A 26,013-nucleotide genomic window follows, 5' to 3' on the forward strand; every position below is an offset into this window, starting at 1 on the left:
GGGGATAAAAGCTACAAACAAAAAACAAAGAGAATTGTAACAATTTTGGAGATTTATTAAGACTTTTTTTTTCATTATGTGATGTTTACATTTTTTTTTGGAGAAGATTTTATCTAAACTAAAGTAAACTTTCTAACTTTCAAAAGATAACAAACAGCTGAATAATTAGTTTTTATCTAAAATTCTGTATTTCTTTTTAAGGACTACAAATAAATGAAAATAAAATTAAACTTAATCTTGATAATAATTCGTTACAATTTAAAAACTATTTTTTCGATTGTATTTTTAATGATTTATCATTAAAAGATATTATAATTTTTAAATCTTATTTGAACAAAATTTATCAAAATTGAATTATAAAATCATACTCTAATTTGTAGACCAATAAGCTTTGAATTATTTTAATATCAAAAAAAGTAAAAAACTATTCTGAATTTAATTTCTGATAATTTATTACTGAATTTAAAATTTAAACAAAAACATACTTTTTGACATCGATTAGATAGTAAAAAAATCAATGGAGGATATAACAAAAAATACTGAAATGATCTAATATCAAAATGGTTTTCAATTATCTTCGACTTTACATATTTTTCTTTTATTTTTTACATAAGTTTTTTAAATTCAACATTCTTTTTCAAAACTTTAATGTATTCCCAAAAATTTTTTTATTTTTATATATAAAATTTAACTTTTTCTTTTATAATGCTGCAAATATTGTGATAGAAAAATCAATTTTACTCAAAATAATTAGGCTATAGACTTTCCTTATATAATTAATTTTATATCTAAATTCTATATACTTTTAAGGTTAATTTCAAATATTTTCATATGAATCAAAAATCTCTGTTAAAAGCTAACTTTAAGCTAATACTAAATGATTGAAATTTATAAAGACATAAGAATATTAAACTTAAAATTTAATAATATAATTAAAAATAAACAATTAAAAAAGGAATTAATATCTATAAAAATGAATTTAAAATTAATTCTGTTAACTTGCTATATTTCTACTACAATAGTTCTAGCTGAATCAAAGAAATCTGACACAGCTTGTAGTTCTCATACTGCTTTTAATAAAGCAAGGAGTGTTCTTACAAATGCTCTTATTTCTGATGCTAAAGGAAAGCAGAAAAATGAGGCTCTTTAAAAGTAATTTTAAAATGCTAAACCCTCTAAGAGATCAGCTAATGATCTAGGTGTTTGTTCTTAATATGCAGGATAAAACTCATGTTGCAATATCAATATGGCTAAGCTAATTGACTAAGCTGCTTTACTAAAAGTCAAGCCTATTTAATAAGCTAAAAGTGTTTTCTAGAAATTCATACGTATTTATATAACTCAATTATATAAAAACTGCCCTGCAACTGCAGTTCCCTCTCCAGCTATCACACATGAAAATATAATTATCAATAAAAATTTAAAGATTTTTTAGGTAAATAGAGCAACTTAAGCTTCGTGTAAGATAAATTTTGGAAAAGCTATTTCATCTTTCACTAGAGGTGCTTTTTGCTCAATTTGTGCTGGGGTTGATAAATTAAGTGATTACTTCAATGCTCAAGGACAACTAAAAATATCTCAAGACTCAGTAAATGTATTTTAAAAGGCAACAGATGAAGCTATTAATTGTCATGCATAGCTTTTTAGTTAAACGAGTATTGAATAGATGGTCAACGAACTAAATAGTGCTTATATTAAAGATGGCGATAAATGTGGAGATTCTGTTGTTTCAAAAATGAAATCTATCTTTGCTAACCATAAAGTTACTAATGATGATGGTAAAGGTGGTAAAATATGCAAAGGCGTTATTGTTTTTGGCGATAACTCTGCTTGCGAAAATACTCTTTAGGGTGACCCAACTCTAGAATAAAAAAGCGGTAGATTCCTTAATTTTGATGACGAAAATATCAACAGATTGCTTGAAGCAACACCTGATGCTGTTATTGATCAAAGTGGAATCAGTATTTACACTACAAGCTCAACTGATGATCAAATAGATGAATCAGGTAATGCTATTTCACCTAATTTTGAAGGAATAAAAACTAATAGTAGCATAAGTTTGATTGCTGGCATTTTAGTTTGGTTATTGTTTTTATTGATATGAATAAAAAATATTATTTTGTAAATTATCTATAAAAAATATATTAATTACACACATTTCAATATTTTGAAACTTACTTTTGCAAAAATAATTTTAAATTTTCAAAAATGTTATCAAAAAAATATTCTTAGAAAATAATAAAAACTTATATTTAAAGAATAATTTATACACTGTTGTCTGTATTCACAAATAAGACTTTTATATTAAGGTATCTATAAAGATCATATTAGTTTAAAAATTGAAACAGTTTCACAAAATTATTTTAAAAATTATTTGTTTTTATTAATTTATGTGCATAATATTGAATTATAAATTTTAGTTAGGATAATATATAAATTTATGAAGTAAATAATTATGAAAATTTTTGAAATATATAAATCTAATATTATAAAGATTAATTTTAATAAAATAAATTTTAAGTTTAAGGGATGAAAATGTATTTATTATTTTTAAAAATATAAGAAAGCAATTTCATTAAAATTGTCTCAAATAGTAAAAGCAAATATTATTTTTGTTAAAATAAAATAAAAATAAATATATTGAGAATAGAATTTCAAAAAAGTATATTTGATTATATTCTACTTAATTAAATGGTTTATTTATTATTGAATAAAAATAAATAAAATTTTTTTTTAATCGCTCTATCAAAATTTGATCAATTGCTCATTTGAGTTCATCGGCACAACTAATATAAAATATAATAAAAATTTGGATAAATCATCAAAAATTGGTTGAATTCTCATGTGAGTGCATCAGTAATTTTCATAAATGTACAGTTTTACCCTCATTATTTTATAAATAACGGATTTCAATTATATAAATTTTAGAGTATAATTTATAAAAAAGATAAAGAGTAAAAGATAACTTTATACTTATTAAATTATACATGGCTAAGGTAAAAAAATATGCCTAAATTTTAATTAGCTATATGAAAGGATAGATTAAATTAATTATCTAAATTTGCTTAAGTTAGTTCTTTATATTTGGCTAAAAGTTTCATATAAAGCATTAATAAATAATTTAATGAATTATTTATAAATTCCTTATTATTGTAAAATTTACATTTTAAATAGTATTATTTGCTTTCAAATACCATTCCTTAAAGAATAAAATTAGAGGTTATTAAATTAGAGTAAAACTATTATTTTGACTTTTTAGAAAAAATTTAATTTGAGTTTTTCCTTTTAATAGATGAATATGATGGATGAATCAATAAAAAAGTATTACCAAACCAAAATTTTTTAAAAATTTTCAATCAGAAATAATAAAGTTGTTAATCTTAATTTTTATCCATAATTTATTTAGCAAATCATATGACAAGAGTTGCTATTCTTGAAAATAAAATATTTAACTTGTTTTGAATATTAAGAGCTAACATTTTAAAATAATATTATCTTACCTACCTTCAACTGAAAACGGAATAAAAGAAATTTTAGTTTTTAAAATATTTTTTATGCAATTTATTCCAAGCTTTAAAAAAAATCATCCATAGACTTTGTAAATTTTTTTGTAGACTAATTAATGTAAAATTTCATAAAAGTAATAAATAATATTGAAATTAATTTTTGAAATTTTTTATTGGTATTTATCATCAAAATACAAATACTGCTTTGACAAAATTATAAATAAATTAATGAAAGACAACCAAATTTATAGATCTTCTATTATCAATTTAAAATAATATTCAAATATCTTCAATTTTTTTATCTCAAGCCAATTGTTTTTTACAAAAATATTAATTAAATGAGAAACTATTTTTTAGAAAAAGATTTCTTCTTAGATGAGAAATTATTTTTTAAATTGAAATAATTACTAAATTTTTCCAATAGAAAGATGCTACTTTATTATATCAACCAGATTATTGTAAGGCATTACAAATAAAATATGTAATTTACACTAAATAATTTAAACTATAGACTTTACTTTTCTAATAAATTTTATCTCTAAGGTTTTATATATTCTTCTTGTCTTTTTCAAATTATTCAGAGACTTTTGTATAAATAATGTATGGATTCTATTAAAAGGGTGCTTTCAATAGAGATTGGATTTTTTTTGAATTTAATAAATACAAATGAGGAGAAATTAAAAATGAAATAAATTAATAAAAAAATTAATTAATTAATTATTAAAAGATTTTAAAAATTAGAAATAGTAATGAAAATCAAGTTAGTTTTATTAGCTCTCTGCATTTATTTATCTGCAGTTTTAGTCAAATCAAAGAAATTAAAGCCATCTTGTAGCTATCATGCTACTTTTTATAAAACAAGGATTATTCTAACAAAAATTCTTTATCATGAACTTTATAAAGATACCTAAGCAAAGCAACTAAATGATGCTCTATAAAAATAATTTTTAAACTCGAAACCTTCGATTAAATCTGAAGATGATCTTGGAGTTTGCTCTGAATACGCTGGAGAAAATTCTTGCTGCAATATCAATATGGTTAAATTGATTGACTAAGCTGCTTTTTTAAAAGTCAAGCCTCTTTAATAAGCTAAAAGTGCTTTCTAAAAATTTATAAATATTTACAAAGCTTAAATAAATGAAAATTGCCATAAAAATATCAATGATGAAAATATTTTGTCTAATGAAAATTTAAAGATTTTATAAGAAAATAAATAAAAATAAGCTGATTGCAAAGTAAATTTTGCAAAGAGCATTTCATCTTTCACTAGAGGTGTTTTATGTACAATGTGTGCTGGAGTTGATCAATTGGAAGATTACTTCAATAATAATAAGTAATTAAAAATATCTCCTACTTCATCATAGACATTTGAAAAGAATACTCAAGAGGCTATTCAATGTCATGAATAAATTTTTAATTAAGCCAATATTGAATTAATGGTTAAAGAATTAAATAGCTTTTATATATAAACTGATCACACATGTGGGGATGTTGTTGTTAAAAATATAAAATCTATTTTTAAAAATCATAAAATTCATAGCGAAGATAGTGAACATCGTAAAACATGTAGGAGTGATCATGTATATGGTGATAATTCGCATTGCGAAAATATTCTTTAGGGTAACAAAGATCTTGAGAGTAAAACTCAGAGATTTCTTACTTTCGAAGATGAATATCTAAATATAAATAGATTGCTATAAGAAACAACTGATGCTGTAATAGATAGTAATGGAGTAAATATTTACAAACCTAGCGATACTGATTAAAATATAGATGAATCAGGTGATTAAATAAAACCTAATTTTGATGGAATAGATACAAATAATAGTTTGAGTTTGATTTCAAGCATTTTTATTTGCTTAGTTTTCTTAATAATTTGAAAATACTAATTATTTTTTTATTTGTAAATGATATAAATGTATTTATTATTATTTTTGTTTAATTTATTGTTAATTTTGAAAATATTTATTGTAATTTTTCAGCTAATAATTAAATTAAATTTTAAAACTGTAAATATTTATTATTTTTTATTATATCATTTAATAAAGAGATAAAAATTTCATAATAATAAAGTAAAATAAGCTTTTACGATATATAAAATGTGTTATCTACTTTAAATCAATAATATCATACCAAAGTTTACATCTAATACATATTTTGAAGATTAATGGTTTATTTTGATTCAAAATAATTATAAAAGATAGATTTGATTTATAAAATATTAGCAATTTATTTTAAAACTCTAAAATTAATAAAAAAAGTAATGATAATCTGAATATAAAAATTTTGGTAATTTTAATTTTATTTTAAATATAATGTATTATTATTTAATATTTAAAATTTAATAGAAGATAAAATTAATAACTTAATAGATGTAATAATGTTTTAGTCTTATCAATCAATATATTTAGGTTGATTAAAATAAATTTTAATTTATTATTTACAAATAAATTTTCATTTAAAATTTATTAAAATATAAAATAAAATAGATTATTTTTACAAATATGTTGAGAATAGAATATTTATTTTAAGCTTAAATTTTATTTAATTTTAAAAATTCATAAGAACAAATGACTAATTTAATAGATTAAATATTTTTTTTGTATTATTTATTACTCAATACTATTTCATGTTAAATAAAGTAGATTTAAATTAAATAAATAAAACAAATTCATTTTTTATTTTAGTTTTTTTAATTATGAAATAAAACATAATATTTTCTAAAAATATTTAGAGAAGATTATTTTGATCAAACTGAAATTTCATTTAAAAATTTAAATAAAATAACTTTTAATATTCTTATGATAAATAGAGTTATTTCATTTGAATTTCACGCTAAAATATATTAGAATAAATAATATTAAAATTGGCATATTATTCGGTGATTTATATTAAATAACTAATAAAATAAAAAAATCAATCATTAATCATTTAGAAATTGAATATAATATGTAATTATTTCAATATTTAATCAATAAGCATACATCATCATAAATTAAAAAACGCATCAATTATCGTTAAAAGCTTTTTAGATTCTACCAAATAATAATTAAAGACTATTAATATTTGGAGTATGAACAATTATAAAACCGAAATGTTTTAAAAGAAATTATTGATAATCTATATATAATATTATAACAAAATTATTTATAAAATTTTGTGTAAAAATATATTTACAATTTAAATTCTTACATTAATTTTAGAGTTTTTTCTGGAAATATTCTTATAATTAATGATGTTACCACAATTAATTTATTTATTGTTTGATAAATAGCAGATAATTAAAAGTGTAATAATATTAACCTTAAAAGTTTATTTTCTTTTATTAAAATTTACTTTTTTACTTTAATGGTATTTTCCTGCTCAATTCCAAATTATTTCTATCAATTTTAGTGTGAAATTCATTCTTTAAGAGTAAATACAACATTGATTTATATGGAAATTATTCAGGTGAGAAATTTTACTCCTAAATTTGTTATGATATATTATTGTTATAGAATAAACCCAATCCAAGAGAAAATAGATAAATTTGTATGTGAGCTAGAGAATTTAGAATAAAATAAATTCTCAACAATAAAAACCTGTAAAAAATAGCAAACAATTGTTTTTCAAAGTTTATTTTTCATTTAATGCTCATCAAAATTCATCTAATTGTCTAAAAAATTAATTTTTCTACTTAAGTTGAAATAGATAATTAACAATAGTTTGAAAACTGCATTTTTTAGATTAACTTTAATCCTTTTTTTGTCAAGCTAATAATAAACACAACTTCCCTACTCAAAACAATCATTTCCCAAATTCAAGCGAGAGAATAATTGAAAAATAGCGAATGAATATTTTAGTTTCACTATTCTATTATAATTTTTAGCTTTCAAATTCATGCTTGATATATTTTTATCCTAAATAGATATTTCGCTCTATTTAGTGATTAAAATAATATTTCATGCAAATCTTGTAAAAAACATAACACGAGCGATATTTATTAGTATTAATACAATTTTAATGCACTATTTTCTATTTAAATAGATACTTATATCATCATTTTGTCAATGTTTGTTTTAATTGTCTTTTGTAAATAAATTTTTTATTGAGTGACATTAAAAAGTATTTGCTTCTCTGTATTCCACACTTATTATTATATATAAATAATGTCATTATAGGAAGAAGTCTTTGATGCTAATAAACAACAATATTACAAAAAATGCTAATATATTCACATCAAAATCATTTCGAAGAAAATAAATTATATTTCCTTGTAACCACTATTAACCTTTAAAAGAATTTGAAAAAGCTGTTCTGCCTTTGAGAAACTTTAGATGGCTAATTAAGTAGAAAAAATTTATGAAATTGAATGGACAATAAATACATCTAATACTGATTTAATGCCAACAAAATACAATTTACTTGTTAAATTCAAGTATAGTTCATCTCATAAAAAGATAAAACCATTTAAATATCCATTTATCTATTCATTTTACAATTAAATAAAGAAAGACTAAAAATTCGAAAAGACTAAGAAAATTATTATTGAAATTAAAAATACGTCAAAAGTAGCAAGAAAAAGACAAAAAAATCATAAGCATTCAACTACAATTGATTAGCATTTATATAAGTATTTAATGAAACATTTATGAAAATTAAGCAAAAAGTTTTGTTTAGAGTAATTTAAAAGTAATTAGAGAAATACATTTGGCATAGGAATAGGAGATTATTTAGAAAATTGTTAGTTTTTATTGACATAAATGATATAGTTTTTTTGATTAGACCTATGATATGAGGTATAAAATATCTAAATAATTTGACAAAAATATACATAAAAGAGGTTAAGATCAAACAAGTTTAGCTTTTAAACATGTTATGATCTCAATTTTTGTGATAGAATTATATTTGTACATTAAAAATTTATATTCATTTAATTTAAATTATTTGAGATAAAATGCTCTTTTTATCTTGTTTATTATAAATATGTTATTTATTTTTTGGTTATTGTTTTACTAGTTTAGAGTCAAAAGAACTATCTCATCTCATGTTTTTATTAAATTTAACCAGTGACTGTAAAATTTAATATTCATTTGAAATAAAGAGTTTTAATTGTTTTTTTCAAAGCAATCTCAAAGCAAGTAGTGTTAGAAAGTCAAGCACTTGAGACCACCACCAAACTTTATGAATTCAGATACGTCAACAGTGTGAACTTAGAAGCCTCTTTATTTGAGTTAATTAATAAAGTTTTCTGCTTCATAATGAACAATAGCGTGCTTGCCGATAACAGTTGAGTTACAGGCGAATTCCTTAGCATCCTTGTAGGTAAGGTAGATGATTTCACAACCAAGCTTTTTAATTTATTGCTTTGCTTCTTCTGAGAAGGCGTTTTCATAAACAGCAATCAAGTTTTCACTGATAGGGAACATAGCAGTATCTAAGTGATAGAATTCGGGATCGATAAGTTAAAATCCAATTACTTCCATGTCACTGTAAACTGTTTGTAAATAAGAAACAATTTCCTTGGTGTTTCTTTTGCCGTATCCTACAAGGATTTTACCATTCCAAACCATGGTTTCACCTGAACCTTCATAGTGCATTCCTTCAGGAACTCTTTCACCTTAGAAACCTTAAGAGCGCAAGTATTCAATGACATATTCAGTTTCGGGGAAACGCTCATTAGTTGCGAATCTACCGAAGACAGCCTTTTTATTAATAGCGAAGACAGAGTCACCAAAGAAACATAATTCAGTTAAATTCTCTCTGGGAGGTACAGTGTGAACTGATTCAGGGACGAGTCTCTTGTAGGTATTGACAAGTTCTTCCCATTATTATTTAGCCTTTTCTACTGAGAATTAAGCAGAAAGATCCATCCAAGGATTGATAACATACTTTAATTATAAGAAATCAGGAGAACACAAGAATAACTATCTATTGCAAGTCAATTTTCTTGAAGTAGAAGTAGAGCTTTCTACTTGATTCTCAGCTTAAGTGCCAGAAATGATGTTTGAAAGAATATCTGAAGAAATATTTGCTTTTTTGCCACGACCATCAGTTCCGCTCTTCAACTCAGCAGAGAGGATATTTTAAATGGGGTGGATGTCATCTTGGTTGCAGGTGTTTAAAGATGATTTTACTTTATCAAAAGTTCCTTCGATTTGCTTGGCGCTTTATTCAATTTGGTGTTAGTTTTAAGTAGCGGAGTCCATTTATATTTATTTTAAAAAGATTTTTTTCTTTGCTTAATTTAATTTGATTGATTGTTTGCTTGTTTGTTAATGCTTTGAATTTTTAGTTTTTGATTTTGATATTTTTTTGATCATTAAATAATTATCGAATTGAGTCACTATTTAATATAAATAAGCTCTTTGCATAATTGTGTAATTGATAGGTCAATCTTTTTTTAATAATAATAATAATATCACCGAATATAATTTAATAAGATATCCTTTCTTTACCCTACTGCATGCATACTAACAAGTACACATATTACTATTTTATAGATTGATCACCTTTTTAATTATAGTCTTCATTATGTAATTATTGCAAATAAGCAGGTTTATATTTAGAATAGCAATTCAATACCCTATCTAGTATGAAAAAACTAGTTAAATTTTTTATCTCATTTACTTTTGTTTTGGAGATGGTTTGTTAGCTTTTGTCACTTTTTCAAATTAAATTTTTTGTTCTAAAATAAGTAATTAATTCTTCTTTTTTTCACAAATTTATAATTTTCCTCTCCCTATTGCAAATTACAGACTTAAAAATAAATTACACCTAAAATAAGTTTTTTATTAACTAAAATAGTATCTGAGTAGTACCCTCCATTCTCCTTAATGCAATCAAGAAAGATTGAAAATTTATCACTGTATTTCCATTGCAATTCAGTTATGCATTATTTAGCGATAATCTAATTTGTCTAATTCAATTTAATTAATCAGAAAAGAACACTTAACTAAAATTGAAAATATTTCTATTCGATTTTGAATTTTTCAACTATCTATAAAATAAATTAACAAATAAAAAAACAAATTAATTAACAAATAATTTGCCAACTTTTTCAGTCACAATCAATTTTCTATTTTCAATACATTTGTTATATCTTTTACACTACATACTTTAGGTTAATTTAAATTAAAGTGTCAAGATATTTCTTTCTCAATTAGTGAGAAAAGCAAATATTTAAATAAACTATTTGATATTTGTTATTTTTTTATAGGCTAGCATCGTTTTTATTATTCTAACACCCACCAATTAAATAAATAAACAAATAATTTCTTAGTTAACAGTATCTCAACAAAATAAAATGATGAATGCTACCAGCTTTCTTTGCTTATAAATATAAGACTAAAGTTTTTGAAATAGTGAATGTGCAGTATTTATATGAAAACCCATCTGAATTTTGATGTTCTAATAATAGTTAGAAAAAGAGTAGAATTTAACTTTGAAAAGAAAGACATGTATTTATCTTAATTCTATCTATTTTTGATTTGTTTTAGGATTGATAATATTAACCTATCTAAATATACCCTCTTTATATTTAATTCAAAAATAATCGAGTTTGATCTTAATTAAATATTCAAGATATGTCCAAGTTAATAATCAATACTAAGCAAGCAAGAGGTACCTTTAAATAAGTGTCATATTACCTCAATAATGCATTAAGCTTTTTAATTTTTTTAAAAAATTTTGAGATAATGATGCAGTTTTAATTATCTTTTGAAAGCTTAAACAAAAAGTTAAGCTGACTCAGTATTAATAAATTTCTAGTACGCACTTTTAGTTTAAAAATGATCAAATGTGATGTATGATTTATTGCTTATTTTTCTAAGAATTTTTCTCATTTTTTATAATAATTTAAATACTCTCTAAAATCAGCTAGAAATTATTTGTATAAAACAAGGCAAAACAATATTTTGCAAGTAGAATTCATTTTTGTAGTATTAAATTACTTGAATCAATCATCTGATAACTTTATTATTAATATTTTACACACCACTATCTATCTATTTTAAATTAAAAAACAATCTATTTTATGGCTATAAAATGGAAAATATTTAAAATCGCCTTAGAATAAAACTCGCTCCTCTCTCAAATATTAACTCAGAATTTCAAACCTTTTTATTATTTAGAATATTTATTATGTAGAATTTATTTTTAAGTTTCATTCTAAAATCTTAATATCCTCCATCAAAAAACACTTAGTCACTGATATAAAATAAATATTTACATTAAAACTTGTATTATCTATCTTACAATTAACAAACTAGAATAATACTGGTTAACTCTTCCATCAATTATTAACTAAAAATTTTTTCAAAATTTTTTAATAACTTAGCATATTATTTAGAAGAGTTTTATCATTATGTTTCATAGTAAAATATTTTTATCAATCTTCAAAAACAAAATCCTCAATCATTTACAAAAAATAAATATTTTTATTAAAATTTATATTATGGTAGGATCAATAGATTGTTTTTTATATTTTTTAATCTAGGTAGATATTTTTATAATCAATATTTTTTATTATAAAGCTAGTAATCTTTATATTCTTTTAGTGATTTCACCATAATTAATTAAATATGAGTTCCTGTATTTAAAATATATTCATAAAAAATTAAAGTAAGGTATGGGATTTACATTTTTATAACAAATATAAATAAAATGGAAAGCATATAAAATCAGCTTAGAATAGTATTTGCTCCTCCCTTAATTATTTACTTAAAAAGAATTTTCGAATTTTTTTTAATTAAATAAATTTTTAATTTAATTAAATTTTATATTATCTAAAGACCAATAAACTATTGATTTACTTTATATAATTTCAGTAATTAAATTTATTAATATTTCTTATTGTAATCATTTTTATTTTTAGTGATTGGTTTCTCAGTAATTAGATAAATTTAGTTTCAACATTTAAAAATAAGTTTATACAATAAAATAAAATTAATTATACATTTTTGTTACATTTAACTCTTTTTTTTGAATTAAAATCTACAAAATATCGTTTGAAAGTATATAAATAAATGTAAAATTTATTTTTGGAATAAACAAAGATTTTTAAATATTATTTTATCAGAAAGAATTCAAAAATGAATGTTTTTCATCTTTTTAGTTAGAAATATTATTTTTATCAGAAATAAATTTTATAATTTGAACTCATTTTAATTAATTTTATTATTTTTTAACTTAAAATTAATATAAATTCAATAACATTTAAAAAATTAAATTTTAATTTTATTATTTTTTCATTTACTTTTTTTGTAACTAAATCTTTAAATAAATTTGGATCAAACTAGAGTTAAAAATGCCTAACAAATCTATCTTAAAATAAAGTTGTCGTCTTCTTTATATTATGGGTGATGTGAAAGCTTAATGGCTTCTTCACATGATATTTTATTATAATAAGAATAATGCTGCATATCTCTCATCGCTAACCAATAATTAGAGTATTCTGGATGACCTTGAAAACATAAAATTTTAGGATTTTAGTTTGAGTCAGATAATTTATCTGTATAAACTTCTATTTCATAATTATCGGAGCTTCCCATAATTTCAAATAAGTTTTGATCCAATTTTACTACTATATCACCATGAAGTTTAGTTATTTAAATATTTTTTTATCTGAAATTCAGCTATTTTATAAAAGGAAATTCAAAAAACTTATCTCCTAAGTGTAATGTGTGAGTACCCGAATTAAAGAAATTTTTATCTGTTTTCTTTTCTTTGACAATATCACATTTGCCATTTAAAGTATGAGCAAGAATTTATTCCCCAAAGCAAATACCTAATATCTTGATGTTTTTATATGTTTCATAAACCATTTTAATCCAATTTTTATAAGTGCTGATCCACTCTTCTTGTGCATACGCATTTGATGCACTTCCTGGCATGATTATAGCTTGAACATTTTTAAGGATATTATCTTGTGGGATCTCTCCTTATGCTATATTATAGGTAAACCATTTTTAATAGTCTTTTTTGTAAATCCCATAGAAGAAGGTCTTTGTTGGCATAGGAACATAACCCATTTATACTTTTTTTAAGAAATCTACTCTGTTGTGAAGGATAAGGATATAAGTATTTTCTCGAGTTGGTGGAGACGCCTTTAGCTAAATCTATGATTCAATAATTATTTTTAGATCAGCTTTATTCAGAATTGAATGAGTTAAAGTGTCTATTTAATTAGAATAAATATCAAGTATTTGTTATTGACTTAAAAGTAAACATTCAATTTCTAGTTAACGCATATTTTTCACAAATTGCTCCTCGTCACCAATTTATTATAGATAAATTTGAATATCTTCTGAATATCCATCGTACTAAAATGCTTCTGTAATATAATGCAGCCACTCATTGTAGTTTTAATTCAAGGAAAAATGATCTCTTGATCTAAAATAAGGGTCTTCAATTTGAGAAGTTATAGGCATAAACAACGATTAAAATGATAAGTGATGATTAATTTTTGTGATTATATGACGAGCAATCGTTAAATATGGACAGTAATTGTCATTAAATTCATCACAAAAATCATGGATAAAACCATATTTTGAAGGATCATTCTTTTTAAATAAGCAGTATTTAAAATCTTGTGTGAAAAGAATTAAAACAGCCTAGTTTTTTCTTTACATTTATTTTGAACTCCTTTTATGATTTTTGATGTTTTTAAATCTAAAAATTATCCTAATTAATTAATGCATTTTGATTAAAAAATAATAATTGATTGATGATTTGTGCTCTTGTATTAGCCATAAATTGTTCTCGATTTATTCTTAATTCAATAGTTAAGATGTAAAAAGAAAAATGAATCTCTATCTTTAAAGTTTATAAATCTAAATCCTAATAATACTTTAATTATTAAAAGAATTACCAATTAAAGCTGATTAATATTTTTAGCAATCAGAGATTGTTATGTTAATTAAAAAAATGTTAAAAATGATTATTTTTTAAAGTGGAGATATATTTATTGGTTACTAATAATTAATTAACAAAAACAAAAGTTATTATCTAAAATTGATACATTTTTTTGAGTTATTTCTTATTATAATTACAGAATGTTAAAATTTATAAATAATTTTTAAAAATTAAGCCTTTTTCTTTCTTACTTTTTAGGATAAATTAAAATTAATTATTATGTGTAAGATTTATTATTAAATCTTAATGTTTATTTTTAAAACTTATACTTAAAAATATAGTAAGAATTAGAGATGGGCTATCAGTCATATGTTGAAAAAATTATAGTGTTTAATTAAAGTACTTAAATTATAATAAAATAATATTTATTTAGTAAAAGATTTTAACGTTAAGAAATAATATTTTCTTCTTAAAAATTAAATTTCATAAGTTTATTTAAAATCAATATAAAATAATTATTTAAAGATAATTAATTAGTTGGTTATATAAATTTAAATATAATTAATAAGAATAAATTTACTTTTAAAATAATTTCATATGTATCTTAAAAATTGATAATAACTTAAATTAATTCTTATGTAAGTAATTTTTAAATAAAATCTAAAATATTTTTTTTTAAAATCAAAATATATTGCATAATATTCCAAAAAAAATAATATTAATAGTTATTAGATATTATAATTATTAAAAAATTCTTTCTTGCTCATCTAATTTAATGGTAATGAACAAATATGTGGCACTATATACTAATATATTTTAGTATATTTAATTTATTGGAATATATTAGTAGTATATAATAATATTTAAAAATTTTTTAAACATATAAAATAATATAAATATTAAATCTACAAATATTTTTAAAAATACAATACAGTGTCCACCATTTATTTTGTCGCCTAAAAATTTGTAATAATAAATCAAACTAAAATATAAAAGTGACAAAATTAATGGCTGGCACCGTATTTTATATTAATATTTTAAAATATTATAATATATAAATATATTGTGCCACCGATTTGTTCATTACTAATTTAATTATAAAATTATCAATTTTAAAAAAATAAATGTTTTGTATTTTTAATAAATTAAAAAATGAATTTATAGTATTTTTGAAATAAATAAAATTAGATTTAATCTATTCATTTAAAATTATGTTAAGAAAGCTAGATTATTTTTTGGTTCTTTTGTAAAATTTATTATTTAAAATGTCTATTTTATAAAATATACTTTTTTAGAATGTATAGATTTAAGAATATATTTCATCTAAGTAATATTTTTCTAATTTTATGATCATTTTAAGTAATAATCTTAATTAAATAGATTTTTAACAAAAATTCTATAAAATTTAGAGTTTAAAACTTTTAAAACTCCAAGAAAAGTAAATAAATCTACATTTTAATTAGAAAAATAATTATAATAACCTTTCCTCCATTTAAATAGTAATATAAAATTTATGAAAACAAAAATGTATTCTTTTGAAATCATTGATAAACACATATTTTAATAAATAAATAATTAAATAATTAAATTGATAAGTAGATAGATATATATATCTTTGTAATGAATATTTGCCTTCTTATATGTTTAGCTGATGAATATTAAATAGATTAAATTTAGTTTAAAAATATAATTATGTATTTAAAAATAATCATTTCAACACAAAATTTGTCTTTTTCAATATTTTTATAGAACTAAGCGAGAGAGCAGTTTTATTGTTTTCGTAAGCTAAAAATAAGACAAGTTACTAAATAACTTAATTTCTAAAAATAGAATTTTTCTTTTTAAATGATTGAATAAAATGTAGATTAAATAAATTTATTTATATAAGCTTAGAAAAGAGGTTTTTTGATAGAAATTCATGTTATGTTGTTTTTTTGGAAAACTGAAAAATTTATTTATATTGCTTTGAGCTTATATATGTGATTAAATAAAATTTTGATTTTTCCTCTTTTTTGTTGTTTTTTATGTTTTTTTGATTTTTAAATCACTTCTCTTCTTTTAGTAAAGAAAGTTTGAAGAAATGATTTTCAATCCATAATTTTTTTTGGGAAATAAAAATATTAGTCAAATATGTATGCATGTATATTCATGCATAAATTTACTTGCTTAGATCAGTTTCGGTATCTTGTTGTGTGTTTTATTTTTAAAAATTGTGCGACCTTTCAAATTTTTTATGTTTAGGGTGAATGATTAAATAAATAAATAATATATTGTATGACATTACTTATTGCTTTTAGTGAAAGGAATTTTAAGTTTGACAATGAATATATTTGATTTTTCCTCTTATTTTATTTAATTTATCAATTTCTTGATATAATTATTTTATATCGAGAATATTGTCAAAGGATATTATTTATTATAAAAAGGAAAAAGAGCGAAATACCTTTTATTATTCATTAAATAAGCGTGATGGATTCATCTTAAACAAATTTAAAAGATAAAATTTAGAACGAATAGGACACACTAGCAGATCCCAACAAATAACCTACTGAACCAGCCAGCGAAGAAAAATCTTAAGAAGAAATACTTGTAAAAGCTGAATAAGAAGAAGAAGAAGTAGAAGAAGAGGATGATGAAGATTAAAGCGAATAAAGCTAAGAATAAAGTAGAATTTAGAATAATTTAAATTTATTCCCAAGTTATATTCCTCCCTACCCATATGGCTTCCCTCACCCTATGATTCCCTACTTTAAAAATTCAATTTTCGAAGAAATGCCTCCTTTTGATTCTTTTAAATCTGGCGGCAAAATGACTAATAAAGATAATTTTGAAAGAGATTAATAGCAAGAAAATAATGAGGAAGAGTTTCAGCAAGAGGAGTAGAAAAGTTTGGCTTAAATGTAAAATGAAGCAAACGAATAGTAGTCAACTAATCCAGCTGAAAGATCCCAACAAGCTGAAAGGCTTTTGTAAGAATATATCAATTAGATATCTTAGAAGGGCAGTATATTTTAAGTTATTGACAAGCAAATAGAGGCATCTTGTAGATATCCACAGTATTTGCATAACTAGAATACCACACCAATCTAATCAGCAATGCAAAAGATGCAAAAGATGCTAAATGATTTTGCCTCGTCAGCAGAAGGAGGAAGGAAGAGAAGTGGTTAAGAGCTAGACGAATAATCTAGCTAGCCAAAAAAATAACTAAAATAATCAACAGATTAAATAAATAGCAATTAGAATTAAAATGAAACAAATGGAGATAAAATTGATCACTTAGATGAAAATTAAAACGAATAGAGCGTAGAAGATGACGTGAACGAAAATATAGCTAATAGTGAAGAAGATAACTTGAATTAAGTTGACAAAAAGAACGAAAATGAAAATAGCAAACATGGAGAAGCTATTGAAGAAGAGGGCTAAGAACAAGAGTAATAAAAAAGTTAAGAAGTATAGTAAAATAAATTAGAAAACAATTTAAAAGAAGGAGATAATAAAGAAAAGCTTAACCACGAAAGCGAATAATAAGAAGAAGTTCAAAATAATAAGGAATAAATAGCAGGAACAGAGGGGGAAATAAAGTAAAAGGAAGTTAGTTAATTGGATAACGTGCAAAATTTAAATGAAAATGGTGAATTAGAAATAGAATAAGAAGGGGATAATAATATTAATGGGCAACAAAGAAAATAATCTCATGCGATTTCTTCTTCTTCATCTGACTGTGTTTTGGAAGTATCTGCAAACAAGTAAGAAACTGTTAATGGTTCATCAAAAAAGCAAAAAAAGAATTAGGAAAAAGAGAAGAATAAAAATGCAAACAAAGATAGCTCAAAGCGCTAAAATTAAATTAATTCTGCTGAAAAATTAAACATAAAATCAGATTTGTTGAATCTTTAAAACGCTACAGCATTTTAAAACTTAGTCCCTTTGTTAGGATAAGGAAATCCTCATTTGTATCCACCATTTGGAGCTGATATCATGCCTCCTCTTTACTTCCCTCCTCCCACTCACCCTTTAACAGAAGCTCAATTAAGCTAATTTTATCCTCATTTATTATAAAATTCTTCAGCAGCAGCAGCAGTCTCTGGTTCTTAATAGCCAAGCTCTCCACCTGGTCCAATCCCTTTTCCTCCCCCTTCAATGTAAAGTAACCCTCTATTTCTATAAATGTTAAACCATTAAATGATGCAACACTCCTTCAGAGAATATCCTCCAGAATTAAGCTTATACCCACACGCAGCTGCTTTAAATCCTTAACAGGTAAATTTATTTTATACAAATTTTTTTATGTTTATTAAAATGTAAAACTGATTTATTAATAAATTTATAAATTGGTAAGTTAAATTATATTATTAAATTAAATTAAAGAAATAAGCTGACTAGAAGAAAGAAAAGAAGGAAAAGAAAAAAGAAAAATTGAAATAGATAGCAAATGAAGCAAAGCAAAAAGAATAATAAAATTAAAGTAGCAACAATGTGAGCGTAGACTGATTTGTTGATTCTATCTAAATTTTCTCTATCTATCTATCAATAGCAAATCTTTTAGGAAGATATTCTTTCTCATAATAATTAAAAAAAGACACTAAAACAAAATTTTGATGAAAATATATAAATGATTAAAAATAAATATTTAAAATTAATTTCTAAAAATATTTATTTATTCCTTTTAACTATAAAAAGCTTGGTAAAATAATTGAACAAAAAAAATTGTTTAAAGAAATTGCAATTAAATAAATAAATAACTAAAATAATTTAATCTAACTTATATATTTTATTAATCTAGTAATAATTCAATTCTTAATCTTATATTCAGAATAGCATGCAAACAATGTTAATAAACAAGCTAATTATAGTTAAGTGTTTAAAAATTTATTTATTTAAATTTTATTGAAGATTCAATCAAGATGTGGATTAGTTAGTTAGTTAATGATTGACTGACTAAATTATTGAGTCTTCAAATTTAAATAAATTTAGATTTATTAAAATAAAGAATGAATAAATAAGTAAGTAAGTAAGTATGCGTCTATCAAGAATAGAATATTAATTTTCTAAATTAAAATAAAGCAACTATTTATAATTAATTCTTTTAAGGACCTAAATACATCTATATCTTGAAAAAAACAAATAAATAAATATCAATAATTCAAAATACAAATTTAATCTAAAACAATAAAAACTTACATTTATAATATTGAAAATTTTAAATTCTAACTAACTTAATAAAACTATAACATATTTCTGATTATTATTTTTTATTGTGTCTTTAAACTTTTATATTTGGTAGAATCTTCCCAATATTATTCTTAATATAGTAAAGCTTGCTTCTTCATTCATTGATTAGCCCATTTTTTAATTAATATAATTTGTTTACTTAGCGAAATTATAATTTAAAATTTTATATAAAAATTTTGAACAAATATGACATTATAAGAAAGATTGAATAAAAAAGTGAATTTAACAAACCAAATTTATTTAAAATCAATAATTTGTTATAATTTTTTCGTTTATTATTTAATATAGAATACTTTCTTTTTAAAATTCAATTTATTATTTTTAGTTTTTATAAACTCAAAAACACAAACTTTTAACTTTTGAATTTTTTAAATTAAAAATAGAATAATAAATATATTTAAATATTATTGTTATTGATTAAAATATTAAATATAATTGTTTAGTGTCATAAAAATATTTTCATAAATTATTTACTAAGCAAGCAAGGGTAATTGATTTTAATAAAAATCCAATTAAATATCATAAAAAATTTAGAAAAAAAATTATTATTTTCTTAATTGTAAGAATGTAAAAAAATAGGATACTTTGAAGATATATTTAAATAAACTAAAAAAATAGAATTTTTGTATAAAAAGCAATGTTATAGATAAATTTAAGTTAAGCTTTATGAATTAAATAATTAGATTACAATATTTAATAAGAATTAATCAAATAAAAATTACTGGAAAGTAACACTAAATAATAATTGATTTCTGTCAAAACTCATTATTTTTAAAAAATTTACTTTCTACCTTGCTTTTTGGGATATCTAACAAAAAATAAATTAAACTAATTTATTTTAAAAAACTTAAAACTTTATTTTTATCACTTAGATTTAATTTTGTTTTTAGCCTTCATTAAGCAAAAATCCTATTTAAAATAAATTTAATTTAAGTAGAAATATTTAAAAGAATATGAATGTAAATTAGCTGATATGAATAAATATACAGATTAAATTCTTTTATATCTTAGTGTTAATTTTTCAATCTAATTTAATAATTTTATTAATGTGTAAATTAAATCCAAGCAATTCTAAATAAATATATAATCATTTAAAGTTATTTGTAAAATAAATGTATTAAATTTTGTTATATTACTCAAATAGTTACTTTCCTTATTAATAGAACATTTTTTTGTGAAATTATCTTTGTTTTTTTAGTTCTTATTTGATAAAATCCTAATAATTTAAAATAAGAAGTGTGATTATAATACAATTAATAGAATGTGAGTTGATTGAATTTGATAAGAATAAAAAAATTTTTAAATTGTGCTTACCTTTTTTTTATATCATTTAAGAAATAAGATTTCAGACATGTTTTAGTGTTAATTTTTCAATCTAATTTAATAATTTTATTATTGTGTAAATTAAATCCAAGCAATACTAAATAAATAAATAAATAATCTTTTAAAGTTATTTGTATAATAAATGTATTAAATTGTTTTATATTACTCAAATAGTTATGCTGCTTATTGATAAAACATTTTTTTATTTAGTTAAGTTATCTCTGTTTTTTTTAGTTCTTATTTAATAAAATGCTAATAATTTAAAATAAGAAGTGTGATTATAATACACTTAATAGTATGTGAGTTGATTGAATTTAATAAGAATAAAAAATTTCAAAATTTTGCTTACCTTTTTTTTATATCATTTAAGAAGTAAGATATTTTTCAGACGTGTTCTTTAAATTATTTGTTTCAAGCTGACCTAAAATTAAACACATATGAAATAAGAAATATCTGAATAATTTTAATGGAAATATGTAATTATTAATTATAGAATGTAATTAATAGAATTTTTTAGTAAGTTAAAATATAAAAATAATAGATGTAAAATAATTGGATAAATTAATTAATTTATTAGTTTTTGTGATTAAGGAAATTCTGATTTTAAAAAATTTGAATCTTTTAAATTCCGAAATCATTTATTTTTACATTAAAAGTAAGGGATTTAATTTGAAATCATAATTCATTCATCTATTTTAAGTTGTAATATTTTTAAAAATAAAATAATAAATATTAAATTTGAAAATATTTCTTTTTTGTTTTAACTTAAATTTTAAGATACATTATTTTATTTTTCAAAAAAAATAAATATATCTTTTAAAAGAGCTCAATGTTTATAATTTCTTTGTATGAATTTTCATTAATTCAAAGTTTAAATATTTTTTTAATTTATACAAAAAGTTAAATCAATCATTAGTAAAAATTGCACAAAAATGATTGCTTATGAACTTGCAAAAAAGTAATTAAATACTTTTTACAAATATAATTGTAAGTGTAATTATTATCTGGTTTTATTAATGCTATGGAAAAAAATTAACTTACTATTAAAAATATTGCTTGGGATTTTAATAAAATTCAGGAAGTTAGCTAATTATTATTTGTAAGTAAATTTACCTTGTTACTGTAAGGAACAATTTTATTTTTTATGAATAAAGTAATTGAGGTTAAAAAAAAATTTGATCAAATTGTAAGTAATAAATATATGGCTTATTGTGCTTGGCTTTTTAGTTTATATCTTAATTTTTTAAGAGGCTATATGACAGGATTGATAAATACTGCCTAAAGAGTTTTTTTCTTTACGATTATGACAAATAAAAGCAGAATTATGAACAATTAAAAAAAACAATTATTTGGTATTTAAGTTTCTTATTGAAAAAAAAATCTAGTTGTTTAAGATAGAAATGAAAAAAAGTTGTATTAATTATTTGCTAAAATATAAAATGAATCAATACAAAAAATAAATAAATAAATGCTCGTATTTCATAGAGACTTTTGAATATGCTTGAGTGTATTTAAGTAAACAATAAAATTAAATGGATAAGTGATTGGGCTAAGTTTTTAATTAAAACGAATGGTTATATATATCTATTAAGTTGGTCGATAAAGGTATTGTATGATAAAAAAAGCTTAATAAACATTAATAAATTTATTAATTACTTCATTAAATTTTGGAGAGCTAAGTAAAGAATGAAAGAAGATTTCAGAACATATATATTGTCATATAAAATTGCACTCTCAATAAATTTTGAAGTTTTTTTTACTTATTAATTATTATTTTTTGAGTTTTTAATTGCTATAAATCAATGGAAAAGATAGATAGATAGATAAATAGTTTGATTTTTTTCTGAATATATTTCAATTTAGCTTTATGATTTATTAATTAATTAATTGATTTATTGATTAATTAATTAATTGGTCTCTTAATTAATGCTCCTATCTATGCTTTCCTTAATGCAAATTTACTTGCTTTGGTATATCTGTTATTCATAATAACTTTATAAAATTATAAAGAAAGTAGAAAGAAAGAAAAAATTGATAGAGGAAGAATATCTATTGATTTTGAAAGAAAGCCAAAACAATAAAAAGTGTTATATGAATAGTTCAAATAGAAGTTGAGTATCACTAACAATATAAAAAATATCGAATGAATGGGGCAGATGGACACTTTAATTTGATAATGGTTTAAAGGAATTTATACTTCAATAATGGGTTGAAGTTAATGAGTGAAGGTGATTTTGCAGGAGCGCAGTTATATTTCAAGAAGATATTGCAAAATATTAGCGGTGATTTGCAAGCATAATTTTAATTAGCTAGATGCTATTAATTTTGTGAAAATTACTAAGCAGCTCTTTTAGCCTATGAAGATGTATTCAAAAGGAATATGAAAGATCCGCGTCCCGTCTATTAGTAGGCTTATATCCACGAAAAAAACTATTAGCTCGATTTAGCGATTAAATATTACGAAAAAGCTGCCAAAATACTTTAAAATAATATAAGCGAATTCAAAAATGATAATAAAATTTATATCATTTACTTCACACTTGGACTCAAATATGAGCAGAAAAATGAAATAGAAAAAGCTAAACAAGCCTTTTAAACTTTCATTCAATTTAAAAACATTTCTGATAAAGCAAGGCAGTTGGCTAACAAGAAATTAATAGACCTTGCTAATAAATATTTGGAAGGATCTTAGACTTAATAATACAAGTCTAAAATGAATCAGGTAGTAAGACAGCAACAGTAGCACCCTTCATATATTAAATATTAGTAAAGCATGAAAGAAGAAGAAGAAAAAAATAAAGCTTATAACATGGTAATGCAGCTTGAAATAGCAAAATCATCGAATCTATATCAGCTAAATCTTTAATAAATCAAAGAAGATAGTGAAAATAAAAAAGAGCAAAGAAAACCTGGAGATTCAAACATTAGTAGCTAGACATCAACTGCTGACAAACACCCATCAATTAACTAAGCCTAAAATCATGTTGATGACAATTCCTTTAATTTTAAAATTAACTCACAGTAAGATTTCAAATTTATAACAACAAACTATAACCAACTCAATATCAACAATATAAGTTTACCTCATTAAAACAATATAAATACTACAACTCATAATAATAACAATAATATTGCATAAAACACTCACTAATAAAAAAATTTTCCTCCTTAATAAATTCAAAGCAACTCTAAAATAAACTCCACAAATTAATAAAATAGTTCTCATTAGCAGCAGCAATAAAATCAAAATAATGCCAACCAAATCAAATATTAGCAGTTTTAGTAGATTTAGCAGATTATTATTACTTCTGACAAATTAATGCAGCCATCTTAATCTTAAAGCTAAGACATAAATGGTGCTAAAAACTTTGTAAATTTTCCTCATACTAGCGCAGATATAAAAGAAATCTATTAATAAAGAAAAAATCGTTTGACTTTCGATCCTTCCTCTTCAACCAAAGATATGTTCGCAAGCAATAATTCATAAAATACATAGCAACAGAATGCACAAAATAACCAAAAAAATAATTGTAATCTTTTACTAATTTCTATGCAAAATTTTAATTTTATAAAATAGCATAATTATTCTATTTTCTATTCATAAAAAATTTTAATTTAAACAAAAAAACCTAAATTATTTTCTATCACTTCATTTAAAATAAATTAATTTAGAGTAATAATGATCTTTTCTTTAAATTGATTTTGAAAATATTCAAATTTGCTAATTATATTCGAACCCCTTACAATATATTAATTGTAAAATATATTCAAGCCAATTATTAGTTTCTTTTAATCTTAAACACATAGGTTTTTGCCAATTAATAAAAAACTACTCTTATTACCTAAAAAAATTAAAAAACTTTACTTAAATTAATTTTCCTTAAATTAATTGAAAGAAATGTAATTTTAACTAAACTTTTTATCTTATTAGTAGACCAAAACATACTATATGAAGATGATTATGAAGAAATTTTAAATGAAGAAGATATGATACCAGACGAAAAAGACATCAAAAAGAAAAAATCATCATATAAATGTAAACAAAAATATTTTCTTTTTTTACAGTTTTACAATATCAATAAATAAAAAAAAAGACTTACATCCTATTGAAGATGACTAAGAGGAATCTGATGATGATGATATCCCTAGCGAAAAAGAAGGCAAAACTATGCAAAATAAGTCAAGCTTTACCAATCCTAATTAAATAAAAAATATATTCATGAAATCTTTTATTGACGTTGCTTGTAAAATTTTTCTATAATTAAATTAATTTTCCCCTTCTTTTAATCGTTCTTTCATTTATTTATTCATTCATATTTTGCTTTATTGAATTTTACAATCCAATCTTATTATTTTATAATTAAATTAAATTTTTTATTTAATTTATCTTTCTAAAATAGAGAAATCTAATTCAAAAAGCAGGATTAGTGGATAGTCTCATTTATCTAATTCCCGCTTTTCTGTTTTGCAAGATTAGAGTGCTTTACTTAAAAAAAATAATGTTTCTTGAAAAAATTATTTTCCTAACCCAGATAGGAAACACATAAAAAACTACTAAAAATATTGAAAAACATTATATTGATTTATTAAACTCCTTACAAAATTAATAAATATAAAAATAATAAAAAAATAAATATATTATTAAATAAAATAGAGGATTTATAATTAATAGATAAAATAATTTATAAGCATTTTAATTTAAAATATATTGTTCATTCATTTATGAACTTTTCTAGTTTTGTAATTATAGACTTATTATTTAGTTTTAGTTAATTATTTAATTTCATATCTTCATCTATATTTTTTAATTTTTATCTTCATTGCAGATTATTTAATATAATCATAATGATATGCTAAATTTAGAAAATTACACACAAAAGTCGAATTCTTAAATAAATATTTACAATATTGAAACTGTTTTATCAATCAATTTTTATTTAATTCCTATATTCATTACTTCCTTTATTAAAATATATTCAACAATAATATATATGAATTTAATTAATAACTTATCAGTAATAAAATTTAATATTAATTTTTTTATTTTCTAAATATTTTTTCTATTAATATATACTATGATAAATAATAATTTTATCCATCCATCCTTAATTATTCTATT

General features: G+C 21.5%; 7 protein-coding genes across 7 annotated transcripts in view; 5 read left to right on the forward strand and 2 right to left on the reverse strand. All coding sequences in view use genetic code 6, as the record gives it.

Annotated features, from left to right (window-relative positions):
* TTHERM_001028891 (hypothetical protein) overlaps positions 1-82 on the forward strand; it is a gene marked incomplete at both ends in the record, with an annotated part of 484 nt that extends 402 nt beyond the window's left edge. The window contains one exon of the mRNA XM_012797446.1: positions 1-82. This exon is cut by the window's left edge and continues 164 nt beyond it. Coding sequence (XP_012652900.1) covers positions 1-82 — 82 coding nt within the window.
* Positions 83-973: 891 nt separating this feature from the next.
* On the forward strand, positions 974-2,104 carry TTHERM_01029890 (hypothetical protein; the record flags this gene model as incomplete). The annotated part of the gene is made up of 1 exon (XM_001015152.1): positions 974-2,104. One exon carries the CDS (start codon positions 974-976, stop codon positions 2,102-2,104), a length of 1,131 nt encoding a protein of 376 aa, XP_001015152.1.
* A 2,073-nt stretch (positions 2,105-4,177) lies between these two features.
* TTHERM_01029900 (transmembrane protein, putative) lies at positions 4,178-5,488 on the forward strand. Its single transcript, XM_001015153.3, has one exon. It carries the CDS (start codon positions 4,190-4,192, stop codon positions 5,384-5,386), a length of 1,197 nt encoding a protein of 398 aa, XP_001015153.2. The 5' UTR covers positions 4,178-4,189; the 3' UTR covers positions 5,387-5,488.
* A 3,129-nt stretch (positions 5,489-8,617) lies between these two features.
* TTHERM_01029920 (amidinotransferase) lies at positions 8,618-9,859 on the reverse strand (the record flags this gene model as incomplete). The annotated part of the gene is made up of 1 exon (XM_001015155.2): positions 8,618-9,859. One exon carries the CDS (start codon positions 9,857-9,859, stop codon positions 8,618-8,620), a length of 1,242 nt encoding a protein of 413 aa, XP_001015155.2.
* Positions 9,860-12,775: 2,916 nt separating this feature from the next.
* Positions 12,776-14,116, reverse strand: TTHERM_01029930 (class I glutamine amidotransferase; the record flags this gene model as incomplete). Its single annotated transcript, XM_001015156.1, has 1 exon — positions 12,776-14,116. One exon carries the CDS (start codon positions 14,114-14,116, stop codon positions 12,776-12,778), a length of 1,341 nt encoding a protein of 446 aa, XP_001015156.1.
* Positions 14,117-16,808: 2,692 nt separating this feature from the next.
* Positions 16,809-18,830, forward strand: TTHERM_01029940 (hypothetical protein; the record flags this gene model as incomplete). Its single annotated transcript, XM_001015157.1, has 2 exons — positions 16,809-18,599; positions 18,708-18,830. The coding sequence occupies 2 exons, from the start codon at positions 16,809-16,811 to the stop codon at positions 18,828-18,830; spliced, it is 1,914 nt and encodes a 637-aa protein (XP_001015157.1).
* A 4,207-nt stretch (positions 18,831-23,037) lies between these two features.
* TTHERM_01029950 (tetratricopeptide repeat protein) lies at positions 23,038-25,404 on the forward strand (the record flags this gene model as incomplete). The annotated part of the gene is made up of 4 exons (XM_001015158.3): positions 23,038-24,424; positions 24,826-24,930; positions 24,989-25,138; positions 25,295-25,404. 4 exons carry the CDS (start codon positions 23,038-23,040, stop codon positions 25,402-25,404), a joined length of 1,752 nt encoding a protein of 583 aa, XP_001015158.3.
* Positions 25,405-26,013: the final 609 nt, after the last annotated feature.

Source organism: Tetrahymena thermophila, assembly GCF_000189635.1.
Source record: "Tetrahymena thermophila SB210 genomic scaffold scf_8254656, whole genome shotgun sequence".
Taxonomy (NCBI): domain Eukaryota; phylum Ciliophora; class Oligohymenophorea; order Hymenostomatida; family Tetrahymenidae; genus Tetrahymena; species Tetrahymena thermophila.